The 19,237-nt window shown below is 42.3% G+C and overlaps 2 protein-coding genes across 2 annotated transcripts; both read left to right on the top strand.

Annotated features, from left to right (window-relative positions):
- Positions 1-3,762: 3,762 nt before the first annotated feature.
- Positions 3,763-10,270, top strand: LOC112253419 (DNA-directed RNA polymerases I and III subunit RPAC1-like). The gene is made up of 7 exons (XM_024425396.1): positions 3,763-3,834; positions 4,044-4,115; positions 4,229-4,336; positions 4,444-4,576; positions 4,703-4,822; positions 8,929-9,084; positions 9,939-10,270. The coding sequence occupies exons 1-6, from the start codon at positions 3,763-3,765 to the stop codon at positions 9,060-9,062; spliced, it is 639 nt and encodes a 212-aa protein (XP_024281164.1). The 3' UTR covers positions 9,063-9,084; positions 9,939-10,270.
- A 1,320-nt stretch (positions 10,271-11,590) lies between these two features.
- On the top strand, positions 11,591-17,784 carry LOC112252975 (F-box only protein 28). The gene is made up of 5 exons (XM_024424776.2): positions 11,591-12,058; positions 12,944-13,053; positions 13,828-13,966; positions 14,366-14,561; positions 14,726-17,784. Exons 1-5 carry the CDS (start codon positions 11,870-11,872, stop codon positions 15,217-15,219), a joined length of 1,128 nt encoding a protein of 375 aa, XP_024280544.1. The 5' UTR covers positions 11,591-11,869; the 3' UTR covers positions 15,220-17,784.
- Positions 17,785-19,237: the final 1,453 nt, after the last annotated feature.

Here is a 19,237-nt window from a genome sequence, read left to right as displayed (position 1 = left end):
AATATTTAGGGCTAACTTATTCCTTGCCACCCACTCTGAAACTAACTGCAGTTTCAGAGTGGGTGAGTGTAGAAGTCAATTCAGTCGCTGTAGTAGCTAACGTGTATAGTGTTGAGTCATCCGCATACATAGAAACTCTGGCTTTACTCAAAGTCAGTGGCATGTTAGTAAAAATTGAAAAAAGCAAGGGGCCTAAACAGCTACCCTGGGGAATTCCTGATTCTAACTGGATTATATTTGATAGGCTTCCATTAAAGAACACCCTCTGTGTTCTGTTAGACAAGTAACTCTTTATACACATTATGGCAGGGGGAGTAAAGCCATAACACAGGTTTTCCAGCCGCAGACTATGATCAATAATGTCAAAAGCTGTACTGAAGTCTAACAAGACATCCCCCACAATAATTTTATCATTAATTTCTCTCAGTCATTTATGTAAGTGCTGTGCTTGTTGAGTGTCCTTCCCCATAAGCATTTATTTTTACATTTTTAATTTTACCTTTATTTAACTAGGCAAGTCAGTTAAGAACAAATTCTTATTTTCAATGACAACCTAGGGACAGTGGGTTAACTGCCTGTTCAGGGGCAGAACGACAGATTTGTACCTTGTCAGCTCAGGAAAATGAACTTGCAACCTTTCGGTTACTAGTCCAACGCTCTAACCACTAGGCTACCCTGCCGCCCCACATGCTGAAGTTCTGTTGTAAATTTGTTTACTGTAAAATAGCATTGTATCTGGTCAAACACCATTTTTTCCAGAAGTTTACTAAGGGTTGGTAACAGGCTGATTGGTTGGCTATTTGAGCCAGTAAAGGGAACTTTACTATTCTTGGGTAGTGGATTGACTTTAGCTTTCCTCCCGGCCTGAGGGCACATGCTCTCTAGTAGACTTAAATTGAATATGTGGCAAATATCAGTGGCAACATCGTCTGCTATTATCCTCAGTAATGTGTTGTTGCCTACCCTTACCACCTGGGGACGGCCTGTCGGGAAGTCCAGGATCCAGTTGCAGAGGGAGGAGATTAGACCCAGGGTCCTTAGCTTAGTGATGAGCTTTGCGGGCACTATGGTGTTGAACGCTGAGCTGTAGTCAATGAACAGCATTCTCACGTAGGTGTTCTTTTTGTCCAGGTGGGAAAAGGCAGTGTGGAGTGCGATTGAGATGGCATAATCTGTGGATCTGTTAGGGCGCTATGCGAATTGGAGTGGGTCTAGGGTTTCCAGCATTATGGTGTTTATGTGAGCATTGACCAGCCTTTCAAAGCACTTCATGGCTACCGACGTGAGTGCTATGGTCGGGAATCATTTATGCAGGTTACCTTCGCTTTGTTGGGCACAGGGACTATGGTGGTCTGTTTGAAACATGTAGGTATTACAGACTCGGTCAATGAAGACACTTGCCAGTTGGTTCTCGCATGCTTTGAGTGCACGTCCTGGTAATCCGTCTGGCCACGCGGCTTTGTGAATGTTGGCCTGAATCCCGGAACATATTCCACTCTGTGCTAGCAAAACAGTCCTAGCATTCGCATCATTGGACCACTCCATATTGAGCGAGTCACTGGTACTTCCTGCTTTAGTTTTTGCTTGTAAGCAGGAGTCAGGAGGATAGAATTATGGTCAGATTTACCAAATGGAGGGCGAGGGAGAAGTTTGTATGCGTCTCTGTGTGTGGAGTAAATGTGGTCTAGAGTTTTTTTCCTCTGGTTGCACATGTGACATGCTTGTGGAAATTAGGTCAAATGGATTTAAGTTTGCTTGCATTAAAATCCCCGGGAAATACAAGCCCCGCTTCTGGGTGAGCATTTTCTTGCTTGCTTATGGCCTTATACAAATTGTTAAGTGCGGTCTTACTGCCAGCATCGGTTTGTGGTGGTAAATAGAAGGCTACGAATAATATAGATGAAAACTCTCTTGGTAGATAGTGTGGTCTACAGCTTATTATGAGGTATTTAATATTAGACATCGCGCACCAGCAGTTATTGACAAACAGACACACACCCCCGCCCCTCATCTTACCAGATGTAGCTGCTCTGTCCTGCCGATGCATGGAGAAGCCAGCCAGCTCTATATTATCCGTGTCGTTGTTCAGCCACATCTCTGAAACATAAGATATTACAGTTTTAAATGTCCTGTTGTCTAAATCGTAAATCGTCCTGCTTGTTTACCAATGATTGCACGTTGGCCAATAATACGGAGGGTAGTGGAGGTTACCTACTCGTTGGCGAATTCTTACATGGCACCCCGCCCTCCCCCTTTTCGTCCATCTTTTCTTCAGGTTGATGACTGGAATTTGGGCCTTGTCTTGACAAAGCAGTATATCCTTCGTGTCGGACTCATTAAAGAAAAATTATTTGCCATGTTGCAATTGTGGTGGGGATCATGACCCAGAGTTTGTGGAGCGGAGGAGGCTGGTCGGAGGAGCTATAGGAGGACGGGCTCATTGTAATGGCTGGAACAGGCACCTGAGTCTGTGTAGGGATCTAACACGTATTATTTATGTTAACAGTAGAGGCAAGGAGCATGTTCAAATCAAATCAAATCAAATTTTATTTGTCACATACACATGGTTAGCAGATGTTAATGCGAGTGTAGCGAAATGCGTGTGCTTCTAGTTCCGACAATGCAGTAATAACCAACAAGTAATCTAACTAACAATTCCAAAACTACTGTCTTATACACAGTGTAAGGGGATAAAGAATATGTACATAAGGATATATGAATGAGTGATGGTACAGAGCAGCATAGGCAAGATACAGTAGCTGATATCGAGTACAGTATATACATATGAGATGAGTATGTAAACAAAGTGGCATAGTTAAAGTGGCTAGTGATACATGTATTACGTAAGGATGCAGTCGATGATATAGAGTACAGTATATACGTATGCATATGAGATGAATAATGTAGGGTATGTAAACATTATATAAGGTAGCATTGTTTAAAGTGGCTAGTGATATATTTACATCATTTCCCATCAATTCCCATTATTAAAGTGGCTGGAGTTGAGTCAGTGTCAGTGTGTTGGCAGCAGCCACTCAATGTTAGTGGTGGCTGTTTAACAGTCTGATGGCCTTGAGATAGAAGCTGTTTTTCAGTCTCTCGGTCCCAGCTTTGATGCACCTGTACTGACCTCGCCTTCTGGATGATAGCGGGGTGATAGCGGCCCGTCAGGAAGTCCAGTACCCAGTTGCACAGGGCGGGGTCGAGACCCAGGGTCTCGAGCTTGATGACGAGCTTGGAGGGTACTATGGTGTTGAATGCCGAGCTGTAGTCGATGAACAGCATTCTCACATAGGTATTCCTCTTGTCCAGATGGGTTAGGGCAGTGTGCAGTGTGGTTGAGATTGCATCGTCTGTGGACCTATTTGGGCGGTAAGCAAATTGGAGTGGGTCTAGGGTGTCAGGTAGGGTGGAGGTGATATGGTCCTTGACTAGTCTCTCAAAGCACTTCATGATGACGGATGTGAGTGCTACGGGGCGGTAGTCGTTTAGCTCAGTTACCTTAGCTTTCTTGGGAACAGGAACAATGGTGGCCCTCTTGAAGCATGTGGGAACAGCAGACTGGTATAGGGATTGATTGAATATGTCCGTAAAGTGAGTGACTTTCTGGTAGTCAGTATTTTTATCCACATAATTTTGGGGATCTTTTATTTTCATCCAGCACAGTAGATGGTGGCAAAACTTTTGGATGTAGTCTGTCGTAAAACCCCAACTAAGGAGAATAAACCCGAAGCTTGTGGCGTCTATGAAAACATTGGTAAAATGGCAGCGACCATGAGAAACGTGGATGAAATTCGGGATAGAGTAATATTAGCTGAATTTGATGTAAAAAGTGTAAGTGGTGTAAGATTATCCATTAAAAACAAATCATTTGAGATGCTGTCTATGACCAGAATATGTGGGCAGGTATTCTTGGAATAAACTGGTGGGCATGTCAGCTAACAACATCATAATGTGCAGCTAACAAGTTAGCTAGTACAGTAGAAAATACAACACCGTTCTCACGCAGTTTTGTCATAAAAAATATTTCATGTATTTGATAGGTTCATACAACCGATTACCCTGGCAATTATCCAGGCTACGATGACACATGGAGCTTGCAGAAATTCCAAAAGGTAACGTTAGCTAGCTAACACAACAAACTATTATGCTGTCAAGGATTTTACATTCAGATCTGTTGCGTGTCATGCCCATATATACACAGTACACTATAATATATCTATTGCAGAATTTCAGAATCGACGTGGTGCAAATGGATGAGACTTCTCTGGAGTTCGACACGGTGGGCAAAGATGCAGCTATCGCCAATGCCTTTCGACGGATATTACTCGCAGAGGTAGCTTCTACTTAGATAGCATCCTGCCAATGAAAGCAGCATACGAGGTGGTCTCCGTGTTTGATGGCACAGAACAAAATAACATGTATTAATCTGCCCTCTCCTAGGTCCCTACTATGGCTGTCGAGAAGGTGTTCATTTACAACAACACATCCATAATTCAGGATGAGATCCTTGCCCACAGGCTGGGCTTGATCCTTATCAAGGCTGACCCACGATTGTTTGAGTACAGAAACGCGGGTGCGTTTATACTGCTTACCTTGCCTGTCCCCACTGACGATGGCCAAACAAAGTGTCATGTAGAGGGCCACCACCAGCTACATCAGTTTTGTTTGTACAAGTTTAAGTAATTTGTGCTTTTCTCAGGGGATGAGGAAGGCACAGAAATAGACACAATTCAACATCAACTGAAGATCAAATGCACCAGGAACCTCAGAGCCACCAAAGACTCTGCTGACCCCCGGGAACTTTACCTGAACCACATGGGTAGGTAAGGCTATGGACACGCTGGGAGTTTGTGTCCAAGAATGGGAGTGGGATTCACCCATTGCTGGATTAATGACAATGGAGATGTACAACAAACAAACACAAATGGTATGTCTTTTTACATATGCAACTCTTATGGAAAAGTATGGTAGAGGTGAGTTGTACTTTTGGCTGGGGAAAAAATGGTCAATCATGTACGTCGTATAATATTTTATCCGTGTTCATGTGTCTAAGAGTGGCCACAGTCTTATGAGAAGCTGAACATAATTTTCTCATGACTTCAGATTCAGTGTTTACAAGTCACATGTTCAGGGTTGCAGGTGGGATTGCAGAGTAAAGTGCAAATCATAGTCCTGCATGTTGGGGCTCGGAGCCGAAGTGAACTAAAATAATGAAAATGTTAATAAACATTACATGAACTGGAGCCGGAAGAAATAGCAGCCGTTTTACGGGCGCGTAGCCAATTGTGCTATTATGTGTTTTTATTATGTGTTTTTTCATGGTATTTGTAACTTGTTTTGTACATAATGTTTCTGCCACCATGGATATCAAGACAGTCATCACTCACCTCGGATTAGACAAAGATTTCACGCACAGGATGTACTTCAGACACCCGACAAGGCCGATATCCCCGTCATTGGCAGGAGAAAGAGACGCTGGTATAGAGGACACGGCGGGGTGCCTTGTAAGGATCTGCCAACGGCGAGTGGGAAATCTGCCTTTACCATCAATATTACTTGTCAACGTACAATCATTGGACAATAAATTAGACGAGGTCCGATCACGAATATCCTACCAACGGGACAGAAAAAAACGAATATCTTATGTTTCACTGAATCGTCGCAGAATGACAACAGGGTAGCCTAGTCGTTAGAGTGTTGGACTAGTAATCGAAAGGTTGCAAGATCAAATCCCCGAGCTGACAAGGTATAAAACTGTCCTTCTGCCCCTGAACAAGGCAGTTAACCCACTGTTCCTAGGCCATCATTGAAGATAAGATTTTTTCTTAACTGACTTGCCAAGTTAAATAGAGTTAAAATAGAAAATTACGACATTCAGCTGGCAAGATATACGCTGCACCGGCTAGATAGAACAGCACACTCCGGTAAGACGAGGGAGCGGTCTGTGTATATTTGTAAACAACAGCTGGTGCACGAAATCTAAGGAAGTCTATACTCGCCTGAAGTAGAGTATCTGTGCTTATCATGATAAGCCGTATACCACACTATTTGCAAAGAGAGTTTTCATCTGTATTTTACGTGGCTGTTTATTTACCACCACAGACGGATGCTGGCACAAAGACCGCACACAGCTGTATAAGGAAATAAGCAAACAGGAAAACGCCCACCCAGAGGCGGCACTCCTAGTGGCCGGGGACTTTAATGCAGGAAAACTGAAATCAGTCTTACCTAATTTCGATCGGCATGTTAAATGTGCAACCAGAGAAAAACAAACTAGACCACCTTTACACCACACACAGAGACGTATACAAAGCTCTCCCACGCCCTCCATTTGGCAAATCTGACCATAATTCCATCCTCCTGATTCCTACTAAAGCAGGAAGCACCAGTGACTCGGTCAATAAAAAAGTGGTCAGATGATGTGGATGCCTAGCTACAGGACTGTTTTGCTAGCACAGACTGGAATATGTTCCGGGATTCCTCAGATGGCATTGAGGAGTACTCCACATCAGTCACTGGCTTCATCAATAAGTGCATCGATGACTAGCAGTCCCCACAGTGACTGTACATACATACCCCAACCAGAAACCATGGATTACAGGTAACATCCCCACTGAGCTAAAGGGTAGAGCTGCCGCCTTCAAGAAGCGGGACTCTAACCCTGACACTTATAACAAATCTTGCTACACCCTCAGATGGACCATCAAACAGGCAAAGTGCCAATACAGGACTAAGATTGAATCGTACTACACCGCCGGCTCCGATGCTCGTCTTATGTGGCAGGGCCTGCAAACTATTATACTAGCAGACTACAAAGGGAAGCACAGCCGCAAACTGCCCAGTGATGCGAGCCTATCAGATGAGCTAAATCACTTCTTTGCACGCTTCGAGGCAAGCAACACTGAGGCATGCATGAGAGCATCAGCTGTTCTGGACAACAGTGTGATCACGTTCTCTGTAGCCAACGTGCGGAAGACCTTTAAACAGGTCAACATTCACAAGGCTGCTGGGACAGACGGATTACCAGGCCGGGTGCTCTGGGCATGTGCTGACCAACTGGCAGGTGTCTTCACTGACATTTTCAACATGTCCCTGATTGAGTCTGTAATACCAACATGTTTCAAGCAGACCACCCTGTGCCCAAGAACACTAGGGTAACCTGCCTAAATGACTACAGACCCGTAGCACTCACGTCCGTAGCCATGAAATGCTTTGAAAGGCTGGTCATGGTTCATATTAACACCATTATCCCAGAAACCCTAGATCACTCCAATTTCACATACCGCTCTAACAGATCCTAAATCACTGATGCATGATGGAATCTCTATTGCACTCCACACTGCCCTTTCCCACCTGGACAAAAAGAACACCTACGTGAGAATGCTATTTATTGACTACAGCTCAGCGTTCAACACCATAGTGCCCTCAAAGCTCATCACTAAGCTAAGGATCCTGGGACTAAACACTGCAACTGGATCCTGGGCTTCTTGATAGGCCGCCACCAGGTAGTAAGGGTAGGCAACAACACATCTGCCACGCTGATCCTCAACACTGGAGCCCCTCAGGGGTGCGTGCTCAGTCCCCTCCTGTACTCCCTGTTCACCCACGACTGCATGGTTAGGCACGACTCAAACAGAGCACATCACAAATAAACTTTTATTTGATTTGACATTAAACAGTCCATCCAGGATTCCGCAAATCTGCAACCACATTTTTTGCTACATCAATAATTCCCTGCATATTATGAGAGGGCTAGACCAATCACCACACTATTTACAAATAAAACAGTCAAATCAATGCAATATTTTTGCATAAAACGGACCCCTCACCGCAGAACAATAAGAGAGCAATTTCAAACAATCACCGCACATTTACTGTGTAATATGTTCAATCAAGCCAAACGTCAACCAACTTTTTCCCTCGTGACTGCATTTACGCCACAAATTGGGAAAAATATTGCATATAGCCATGCAAAATGTAAGAATTGCCTCAGCAAAATCAAGCATTTTTGCCTGAAAATATCACAATTAAATCTGACATTTTATACATATTCTCATTAAAGTGAATAATTAAAGCTTTTCTAGTCTGTGCAGAGGTGCCCCTTTAACCTGTAATGTCTTTGCTTTTTCTTCAGTGTCACGTTCTGACCTTAGTTCTTTTGTTATGTCTTTGTTTTAGTACGGTCAGGGAGTGAGTTGGGTGGGTTGTGTATGTTCCTTTTTCTATGTGGTGTTTTTGTGTTTGGCCTGGTATGGTTCTCAATCAGAGGCAGGTGTCGTTAGTTGTCTCTGATTGAGAATCATACTTAGGTAGCCTTTTCCCTGTGTGGGTGATTATTTTCTGTGTCTTCCACACAGAACTGTTTTGTTTTTTTGTTATTTCACTGTGTTTTGTATTTTTCAGTGTTCTATTAAAAGAATCATGAATACATGCTGCGCATTGGTCCTCCGATCCTTCCTACTACTCCTCGTCTGTCACGCCCTGGCCTTAGTTATCTTTGTTTTCTTTGTTATTTTGGTTAGGTCAGGGTGTGACATGGGGGTTTTATGTGTTTCCTCTTGTCTAGGGGTTTGTATCTTTATGGGGCTGATCCTGTCTAGGTAAATTGTATGCCTATGGTTGCCTAGATTGGTTCTCAATTAGAGGCACCTGTCTATCGTTGTCTCTGATTGGGAATCATATTTAGGTAGCCATATTCTTTGGGGATTTTGTGGGTGATTGTTTCCTGTGTCAGAGTTTGTGCCACACGGGACTTTCGGTTAGTTCATGGTTATTGTTTTTGTGTTCATGTTGAGTTTTTCATATTAAAAACCATGGACACCTACCACACTGCGTATTGGTCCGATCCTTGTATCACCTCTTCAGCGGAAGAGGAGGTAATCTGCCGTGACATCATCAGAGGAGGAAGAAGACTGTTACACTCAGTGTACTCCAAGGACATGAAGTGGGTCCTTATTGGGAACCAAGTTGATGTGTTTGCAGATATCGACATCGATCCAATACATGGGGACATCCTTCTGGCACAGCTCCGGCCTGGACAGGAGCTGGATAGTCGCTAGTTCAAATCCCAGATCCGACAAGGTGAAAAATGTTGATATGCCCTTTAGCAAGGCACTTAACCCTAATTGCTCCAGAGTCGCCATGACCTCACTCTCTTAGGGTGTCTCAGGGGGAGTTGGGATATGCAACAACAAAAAATGCTTTATTTCACACAAGTATAATAAGCACTTGTACATGTGTAAAAACAGGACAAATATAAGCACCCACCAAATTATTAAAGTGTACTTACACTGTTTCTATTTATGATCCATGTAGCTTATCATCCCACTTCTGAAAACAACCTTTACGGGGGGTAGGTAGCCTAATGGTTAGTGATGGGCCAAGTAACCGAAAGTTTGCTGAATCAAATCCCTGAGCTGACCAGGTAAAAATGTGTCGTTCTGCCCCTGAACAAGGCAGTTAACCCACTGTTCCCTGGTAGGTTGTCACTGTAAATAAGAATTTGTTCTGAACTGACTTGCCTAGTTAAATAAAGGTTAAATTTATCATTTAAAAAAAGTGTTTTTAATCTTCTGTCCCAGGAAAGGTTGTTGCCAAGGTGGTGAACAGTCGCTTAGATACCTGCTGTAGGGAGGTTCTCTGACATGACAACCTCAAGAACGCTGTAAAGCTTGCAACAGTGCGGGACCATTTCATCTATGTACCCACTGAATTTAGAAATCACTGTTTCCTGCTTGTTGAATTTGTGAAATGTACAGTAATGTCTGGTGGTACAGTACATTGCCCATAACTATTATGTTGCACTGTCGAAGTGAATTGTTTGTTTTTTCCTCTGATTATTTTACTTTGTTTATAGTAGTATATTTTGTAGTAGTATAGTTTGGCATTCTGCGCATGAGAACTCATCAATCCTGTGTTTCCTCTTTCCCATAAAGTTTCTGTAGAATCCACTGGCATCCTGGCACCTGATGTTTTGGTCAGAGGCCATCAAAGTTCTCATGACCAAGTGTCGAAGATTCCTCAGTGAGCTCGACTCCAAGGAGATGGAATAAGAGCAACTAAGTTGGACCACATGTAAATACCCACTACAGGGGTGAAACATATGTGTTGAGTCTGTGTGCAACATGCTTTGGACCAGGAATGGGCAACTCCAGTCCTTGAGGCCTGATTGGTGTCATACTTTATTCTCCCATCTAACGCCCGTCTCCAATAAACTAATGATCTTCAGTTCAGAATGCAATTAGTTTAATCAGCTGTGTTTGCAAGGGATAGGGGAGAAAAGTGGGACACCACTCTGCCCTCGAGGTCTGAAGTTGCCCATCCCTGCTTTGGACAATACCAGTTGGAATAAAAGCACCCTGTAGAAATGCTGAGGATGCTTTGTTTTTTATTACCATCCTAGATTAACTTGCTTTTGAATTTCTTTGTCAAAATATGTACCCAGCATGAGATGGTTTGTCATCCCCAATAAGGGTTGTGCCACTTATGTACTATATTTTGTATGGTAATTAATGTTTATGTCACTTGCAAATCCTTATGGCTCATGTCATTAGCCCATTTGTAGAGTTGTGCCTGAATTCCATCCTTTTAGGTAAAACCATTACAAGATAATTTGTTTTTAGTATTTACTGAATGAAGAGGGTGGTAACTCTTAAGCATATAGTACACAGCGAGGTACAGTTATGTTTTGTGTACTGTATAGACTTGTGCGACAGAAGTAAAGCAGATTACATTTTACTCTAGAAATTGCAAAGTCTGTGTATTTCCATCAGTCCTATTCCAGTATGTACATTGTTTGAAGGTGTCTTGAAACAAGATAGGGTATGCATTGGGCCCAGTTCCCCGATAGCGATGCAACATGCGTTTCCCAAAACACTACGAGAGAACTTCGCTAAGTGCGTCGTTACTGATCGAAATAAATTATGCCCTGCTTTCAGATCAGCGTTCTCCCAGTCACAAATATTGAGGCGGCTTATTCTAATGCGTACCCTATAATAAAGCACTAAAGATTTGGCACATTGCGCGCACATGAAATACATTGAGGCAAATTACACTGCGCGCACACATAGCTAAATACTACAATTGAAATCACATTCATTTTTCTTCACCATAATTCAAATATATAGGCACATGTGGCCTATACAGTATTTATCTTGTAATAGTCATCTCGGTTTTCATTTGAAGCGACTATCTTTCGCATGTTATGCAATGGGCGTCTTTGTATTTGGAAGGTCAAACGATGTTAGGCTACATATGAAATGTATTGAGACAAATTAGCCTACTGATCGTAGCAAAATAACTTAATTGATTGAACATTAAATGTATTTCAATATGATTGAATAGGCATATAGCCTACTGTATTTGTATTTTAATGCAGTCATCTTGGTTTTAATTTGAAGCTTTTTTTATACGTCGCTGGTTTGTATCAATTGAAAGACGTTGGCAACTTTTTATTTTGTACTCAACTTTGTTATTTAGCGGTCACGCATAAACCACGTGATTCCATGTTTAGTGGAAATCTGTCTTTAAGTGGTCAAAAAAGCATCGAACGACGCTGTTGCAGGTGTGCATCGTTGCATTGTTACAAGCTTTTTCAAGTGCAACGTTAATAAAGATGGTTTTGGGAAACAACTCGGAGATGTAACGATGAATTTAGCCTTAACATGCCTTTGGGAAACCAGGCCTAGCGCTGGACATAGCTCCTTGCACGGACGACAGCAGCGACATAGACTGCTCTTTTCTTTGCTCAAGTGAATTGAAATGGTTGTGTACAATATTGCAAGACTTTCTTCGAGCACAGTTCAGAGAGAACGTTCCCTATACGTTCCCTATAAAACGTCATTTCCCCTATCCGTAGCAAATTAAGATGGCTGCCGTTGTAGAAGGAGTAGAGCGAGGTTTTGAAGCCCTGGATTGCGACTCGGTGTTACCGAGATTGTCTACACCACCTCCGGATCAACCACACCAGAACAACCCGCTATTAGGACTTCCCATTGTGGCGATTGAGATGGTTTTCAATTTCCTGTCTTACGACGAAATCAGCCTCATACGCTTGGTGAGAGGGAACAAAAACAAACCACGAAGCAAATGGCAATGCGGCGTCTGGCTAATCTAGTTCTAGTTGCTAGCTATGTCAGAGACGTTGTCGGCTATCGTTATGTAGTTGTGAGTAGCAAGTGAGGTTATTAGATAGCTAATAAGTTCCTTCCCTAGTTAAGTCGTAAAATGCATTGATTCACTGCTTATATGTTTGAACAAAATTATCTTCCCCACTCTGAATAATAATATGGTGCCGAACGTGCTAAGCTAAGTTTATTTGCACCAGCTTTGTCAACAACACACCTGTTCCATTTCAGGTTGCTATAGCGCGCTAGTAGGGGTCTCCTGGATGGAACTCGTGGCAAACTTACCAAATGTATATTAACATGGGTATAATATTGTCTGTCTAATGAACTGTATTGGTATTTGTTTTCTATCTTGCTAAATGTTTTAACGTTACCTAGCTAGCACTAGTATGTTTTTAGATTTTGGAAAAGTGTATTCTGTATGACCACAGTAACTGTAACGTTAGTTAGCTACACAAATTGAAGTTGGCATTTCTGCTATCCGGAGTGAATCAAGTATTTCCTTTCATTTACTTGCATCTGAAAGAAAGTGGTACAAGAGCCCAATTTAACATTTTGATTTCACTTTCAAGGAATTTCAATGTGATATCAAAATAGTACATTTTCCAGGGAAACCAGAGAACTCGATGGATGTTGGAGCTATATCTGTGTGGAGGAGTAGGCTATTTTTAAGTTCCATGCTTTTGATCTGGCCACTTTGAGCATCACGGCTGTAAGTGTCATGCAAGGGCATGGAGAGGTTGGAGGTGTTGTAAAAGACGAGTCCCAATAGCCACTAATTCAAACATACCTTCCCGCCCCTGTTATTTTCCCAGGTATGCAAGCGCATGGACATGATCTGTCAGCGCATGCTGAACCAAGGCTTCCTCAAGGTGGAGCGCTACCACAGCCTGTGCCAGAGGCAGGTCAAAGCCCAGCTGCCAAGGTCAGTATCAACACCATTGGAGGGAGGGAATTATATAGAATGCTACTTGAATACAGGTGGTTTTTATAGCTCGGCCTATGTCCTGAAGCAAATCATTGAATGGGCCTACTGTGTAGAGGCAATGAAACCAGAAGTGCTGAATGGTTTGACCTCTGTAGGAACCACAGATTGGTATAAAGCACATTTGTGAACTCTGTAACTTTAAGCCAGGCCCATGTGTTTCTCTCCTGGTAACAAGTGGATTATTTTGGGATAATGAAATAATAAATACACTGAACAAAAATAGAAACTCAACATGTCCTGTGGTTCATGAGCTGAAATATAAAAAATCCCAGCAATGTTCCATATGGATAAAGCTTATTTCTCTTAAATTTTGTGCACACATTTGTTTATATTATGTTAGTAAGCACTTCTCCTTAGCCAAGAGAATCCATCCACCTTGCATATCAAGAAGCTGATTAAACAGCATGATCATTACACAGGTGCACCTTGTGCTGGGGACAAACGGCCCATTTAAATGTGCTACTCACCCCATTGTCAGAGGCACCAGTGTATTACAGAAGTGATTACCTCATTCCTCGAAGCTAAAACACATTTACTGTATGTTTTTGTTGAATTGCTTTACCTCATTCTTTTATTCCAAATCATTCATTATCTTCACTATTGGACTATTGGATCTTTGGAAACTGATCATTGACTCATAAAGGTTACTTGGATCATGAAGGTCTCTATCTGGTCCCGTGTGTATATTTAGTGAGTTTTGTGTTGTGGCAGGCGGGAGTCAGAGCGGAGGAACCACTCACTGGCCCGTCATGCTGACATCCTGGCTGCTGTAGAAACGCGCCTCTCCCTACTCAACATGACCTTCATGAAATATGTGGACTCAAATCTCTGCTGCTTCATCCCTGGCAAGGTACCTAGTTACATCCTCTGTAACCTACCAGTCACTATCTACCTGGCACAATATATGCCAACTAGTAGAAGGAAATGTTAATTTCAGGTATTTCTGTGGTATTCTTAATTTTAAAAAATTGTCAACAAGCTTTAGCTCTATTTGGCCACAAGATGGCACTCCTGCTCTTAGATTGACGATAGTTTAGGGAAATAATCTGGTCTGGGTAAATGATGAAAGCAGAATCTCAATTTTAAGTAGAAGACCAGTTCTATCCCAATATGATGATACTAGCTACTTCCTCAAACTTGCAAAGTCTTGGCCTCAACAACATAAAACACAAATTCTTAACATTTTAAGCCAAATGAGGCTTAGGATAAATTGTATAAGGTTCCCAGCATGTGACTGTCTTTCCCTAAGGTGATTGATGAGATCTACCGTGTGCTGCGCTATGTGAACTCTACACGCGCTCCCCAGCGAGCTCACGAGGTGCTGCAGGAGCTGCGGGACATCTCTTCCATGGCCATGGAGTACTTTGATGAAAAGATTGTCCCCATCCTGAAGAAGAGGCTTCCTGGGGCCGACCTGTCAGGGCGCCTCATCGGATCTGCCCCAGGTAATGGACAACTACACTGACCTTTTATGGCCAATAAAGGTCCTGTAATGTACAGACGCCCATGTAACTTAGTCATGTTAATTTTAGTCATATCTTTATTGTTTAGCTTGGCTACCCATTTTAAGATTGTACCTAAGATCATCGTTCTCTCTGCCTACCTTCAGTGGCCGGCCCCTCTACCTCCCTGACCACCATGTCCCTGCTGGCCAAGAACACGCCGTCACGCTCTGAGATGACCAAGGTGCAACAGCAGGTGAAGGTGAATGGGGTGTCCATGACTGCGCTGCGGCGGGAGATGCAAGAGGTGCGTGTCAAGCAGCTGGAGCAGCAGAAGCAGCTGCAGGACCAGGAGCAGAAGCTGCTGGAGCAGACTCAGGTTATCGGTGAGCAGAATGCCCGGCTGGCTGAGCTGGAGCACAAGCTCAGGGAACTGATGGACAGTACGGTGGGGGGAGGGGGCAGGCCAGCCGTAGCCTCCACCTCCTCGGCTTCTTCCTCAACAGGCTCAGCTGCCGTCGCCACGTCTTCTGCTGCTGTCACTACGGCAGCCAGTGCCATGGCCGCAGTGGTGGAGACGGAGGGCAGCCCATCCCTGAAACGCACCAGGAAGAGCTCAGACCTCCTGCGTCAGTCCAAACGTCTGCGTAGCAAGAAATAGGACGCTCAATGTGATTTGGGGTTCAGTCTGATTGGACCTCCCATGTCCTGTGACATGATTTTAATTCTTATTGTTTGGAATGTCTTTAAGAAAGCGGGGTCATGGTAAAGAAGTCTAGAGTCACTGTGTCCCTGGTGTTGTATCCCCCTTGTCCATTGCCCTCTCAAATTCACACAAACTACACCATGGACATGTTTTATGCTGATTAGACCAGCATATTTGGGCAAGAGTGCTTGTAGTCTCCACAGTTTAACCACCGACTCTAAAGCCACTAAGAATTTGCACATTAGTTAAAGGGTGAGGGTTAGGTTAAAGTCTAAAACACTCAATCGTTGTGTTCACTCTTGCTTGTCCAGCAACAAAAGTCAATCCACATTAGGGTTTTGGCTCCTAGTCAGGAGAAGTCTTTGCTGTGAAGATGAGAAGTAATGAGAGTTTTCTAATGTGCATTGAATAACCACTGTAGAGGTTGACTTTGGGTGGGAAAAATGCATTGAAAATATTGTCTAGACGAGATCACTTCGTGGGGGTGTTCTGCCTCTGAACCAATTTTGTTGACTCAAATAACATTTTTTAGTTTAAGATTCTAATTGTTTTGTTCTGTCTTTGCCAGGTTGGATTGCTTCAAAATATCTTTGCTCAATGTTGACCTTTTACTGTCCCCTGATAGGAATACCATATTATTTCTTTATTTTCTGAGACCGGCTAAATTAGTAGATTGTGAGATTTTGGCAGTTACCATTTTTTGTGTGTGCAGTTTTAAAGTAGTTTACAAGCTAGCTGTTCTGTTAGACTTCGTCATTACGCTAACGCTACTTTGCAATGGCTCGAGAAACTATCTTTAACTTCAAACTGCACGCAGGGACAAATCTTACACCATCCCTTTAAAAAAGGATTTGATTCCTGCCTTGGGGAGATATTACATTACTTGCCCTTCCCATCGAACATTTGGTGCAATAATGTTTTTTTTGTTTTTAATTTTAAGGAAGTTATTCTCTATTTTTAATACTTAAGTTAACCCTCCCCAAAAAATATCATTTTGCCCAGAGCAAATAGTTTATTTTAGTCTGGTTTTGGAGAGGTTTTTTTGAGGGGTTCCTGTTGTAAGTGTTCAGTTAGTGAAAGGAAAACGCCGTTGATTTGAAATGCATTCCTGTGTTCCACATGAACATGCTGTCTTCAGCACGCCCTGTTGAGTTGAAGACAGGCAGGCTAATGTGTAGATTGATCATGCAGCCGAGGTAGCGTCTCTAAAGCCATGGTGCCTGGGAAATGGAGGAAAGGGACACTTTTTTTTTTTTTTTTTTACATTAGGCAATGGAAGGACTGCTATAGGAGCCCACAAGACTTATACGTTTCAGAGATCATTTTTCCTTCAGTGCTACAGTAATTTTGCTCCACCATTGACTATGTTTTTTGAGATTACATTCATCGATCAAATGGCTGAAATTATGCTAGCTCAAATGCTAACCCCATGTTTATACTAGTCTGTGTAAAAGGGGAATTGTATGCAGTCAAGTATCGGCTCTCTTTGGGGAAGATGAATCAAAGCTTTATGTAAGGAGTTGAAATTGCCACCTGAATCAATTGACCAGACTGGTGGTTCTGTCTTAGTGGTCAAAGGTAAATTTGGCACAAAATGTCTCCACTCCAGTGTGTCATTTGCAGTTGTCATCTAGGTCAGCGTCTGTATATTAAACTTATTGTTATGCCATCTTTGTACACCAAAAACGTTGAGTCCTATGTAACACCAAGATGAATCTGTTTAAGAAGCATTCAGATTTGCCAAAAAACTACAGTTGAGGTTTACCAATGATGTTTTAAGCCCTACTAAAGAAATTGTGAAAGGAGTTCAACTAAAAGTGACAAGGATTTTAAGTCTTAGTTTTCTCCTTAATTGCTACAAAAAGTACATTTCTCTTGCACAACATCACCCATCCCATGTTAAGATATTTTTGCACTCACGGTTCTCTTTTGCCTCGTGAGGTTTGGGGACACTCTTTTCATACCACTTTGATACAGCTACGACCGGTATTGTAATTCGCAGCCGATTAGGACATTTTTGCTAACACCAAACCCCCCTACCCTTAACCTCAGTGACCTAACATTCTACCTTAATTATCCTAACCTGCGTAAGTTCTCTTAACCTGCTACGAAAAAGTAACTTCTGGTCGTAGCTGTATCGAAGTGGAGTGAAAAGGTTTTCATTTTTTGTGAGGCTAGCTTGTGAGCCCATATTGCGGCTGGAAATTAGTTAGTGACCACTACTTGTGGCATGAAACTTTTGAGGCATACTGGGTAATGCAGTTCACAACTGAGTGGACTCAAGTGTGTATTATAAATGCACTGGGCAGGAAACACTTATCTAGTGGCTTAATTTGAGACTGCGTCTCAGTTTAGAAATGAGTGTACTGTAAAATTCATGTACTTCAAAAGTGTAGATTGCATTATTGTATGTATTAAGACAAATCTTGTAAATTGGCCTATTTGGGGTTAACTGTATGGGTTGTTACACACATTACCGTTACAAATGAAGCATTAAAAGAAGTTAACATATCCAGATAACGTTGTGTTTAGTTTTGTATAACTTATTTATTTACTGTAATTAAAATGTGCTAATTCCTGACTGCATTGTGACAAAGCACGATCCATATGAGGAACATATAGTACCATTCAAAAGTTTGGACATTACTCATTCGAAGGCTTTTCTTTTATTGAGGAATAATAGTGAAGATCTCAACTATGACATAACACATCTAGTAACCAAAAAAGTGTTAAACAAATCAAAATATATTTTTGATTCTTCAAGTATCCAGTCTTTACCTTGATGACAGCGTTGTACACTCTTGGCATTCTCTCAATCAGCTTAATCTGGAATGCTTTACCACAGTCTTGAAGGAGTTCCCACATATGCTGAGCACTTGTTGGCTGCTTTTCCTTCACTCTGTGGTCCAACTCATCCCAAACCATCTCAATTGGGTTGAGGTCGGGGGCTTGTGGAGGCCAAGTCATCTGATGTAGCACTCCATCACTTCTTGGTCAAATAGCCCTTACACAGCCTGGAGGTGTGTTGGGTCATTGTCCTGTTGAAAAACAAATGATAGTCCCACTAAGCGCAAACCAGATGGGATGGCGTGTCACTGCAGAAAACTGGTAGCCATGCTTGTTAAGTGTGCCTTGAATTCTAAATAAATCACAGTGTCACCAGCAAAGCACCATCACACTTCCTCCTCCATGCTTTACGATGGGAACCACACATAATGAGATCATCCGTTCACCTACTCTGCGGCAATTCGACCATGAAGGCCTGATTCACACATTCTCCTCTGAACAGTTAATGTTGAGATGTTTCTGTTACTTGAACTCTGTGAAGCATTTATTTGGGCCACAATCTGAGGTGCAGTTACCTCTAATGAACTTATCCTCTGCAGCAGAGGTAACTCTGGGTCTTCCTTTCCTGTGGCGGTCCTCATGAGAGCCAGTTTCATCATAGAGCTTGATGGTTTTTGCGACTGCACTTGAAGAAACTTTCAAAGTTCTTGAAATTTTCCAGATTGACTGACCTTCATGTCTTAAAGTAATGATGGACTGTCATTTCGCTTTGCTTATTTGAGCTGTTCTTGCCATAATATGGTATTTTACCAAATAGGGCTATTCTGTATACCACCCCTACCATAGCACAACATAACTAATTGGCTAAAATGCACTAAGAAGGACAAAAATTCCACAAATTAACTTTTGACAAGGCACACCTGTTAATTGAAATGTATTCCAGGTGACTAACTCATGAAGCTGGTTGAGAGACTGCCAAGAGTGTGCAAAGCTGTCATCAAGGAGAAGGGTGGCTACTTTGAAGAATCTCAAATATAAAATATATTTTGATTTGTTTAACACTTTTTCTTACTACATTATTCCATGTGTGTTATTTCATAGTTTTGATGTCTTCACTATTATTCTACAATGTAGAAAATAGTACAATTAAAGAAAAACCCTTGAATGAGTGGGTGTGTCCAAACTT

The sequence above is a fragment of the Oncorhynchus tshawytscha genome, linkage group LG06, assembly GCF_018296145.1.
Source record: "Oncorhynchus tshawytscha isolate Ot180627B linkage group LG06, Otsh_v2.0, whole genome shotgun sequence".
In the NCBI taxonomy this organism is placed as follows: domain Eukaryota; kingdom Metazoa; phylum Chordata; class Actinopteri; order Salmoniformes; family Salmonidae; genus Oncorhynchus; species Oncorhynchus tshawytscha.
This window is presented reverse-complemented; position numbering and strand designations above follow the sequence as displayed.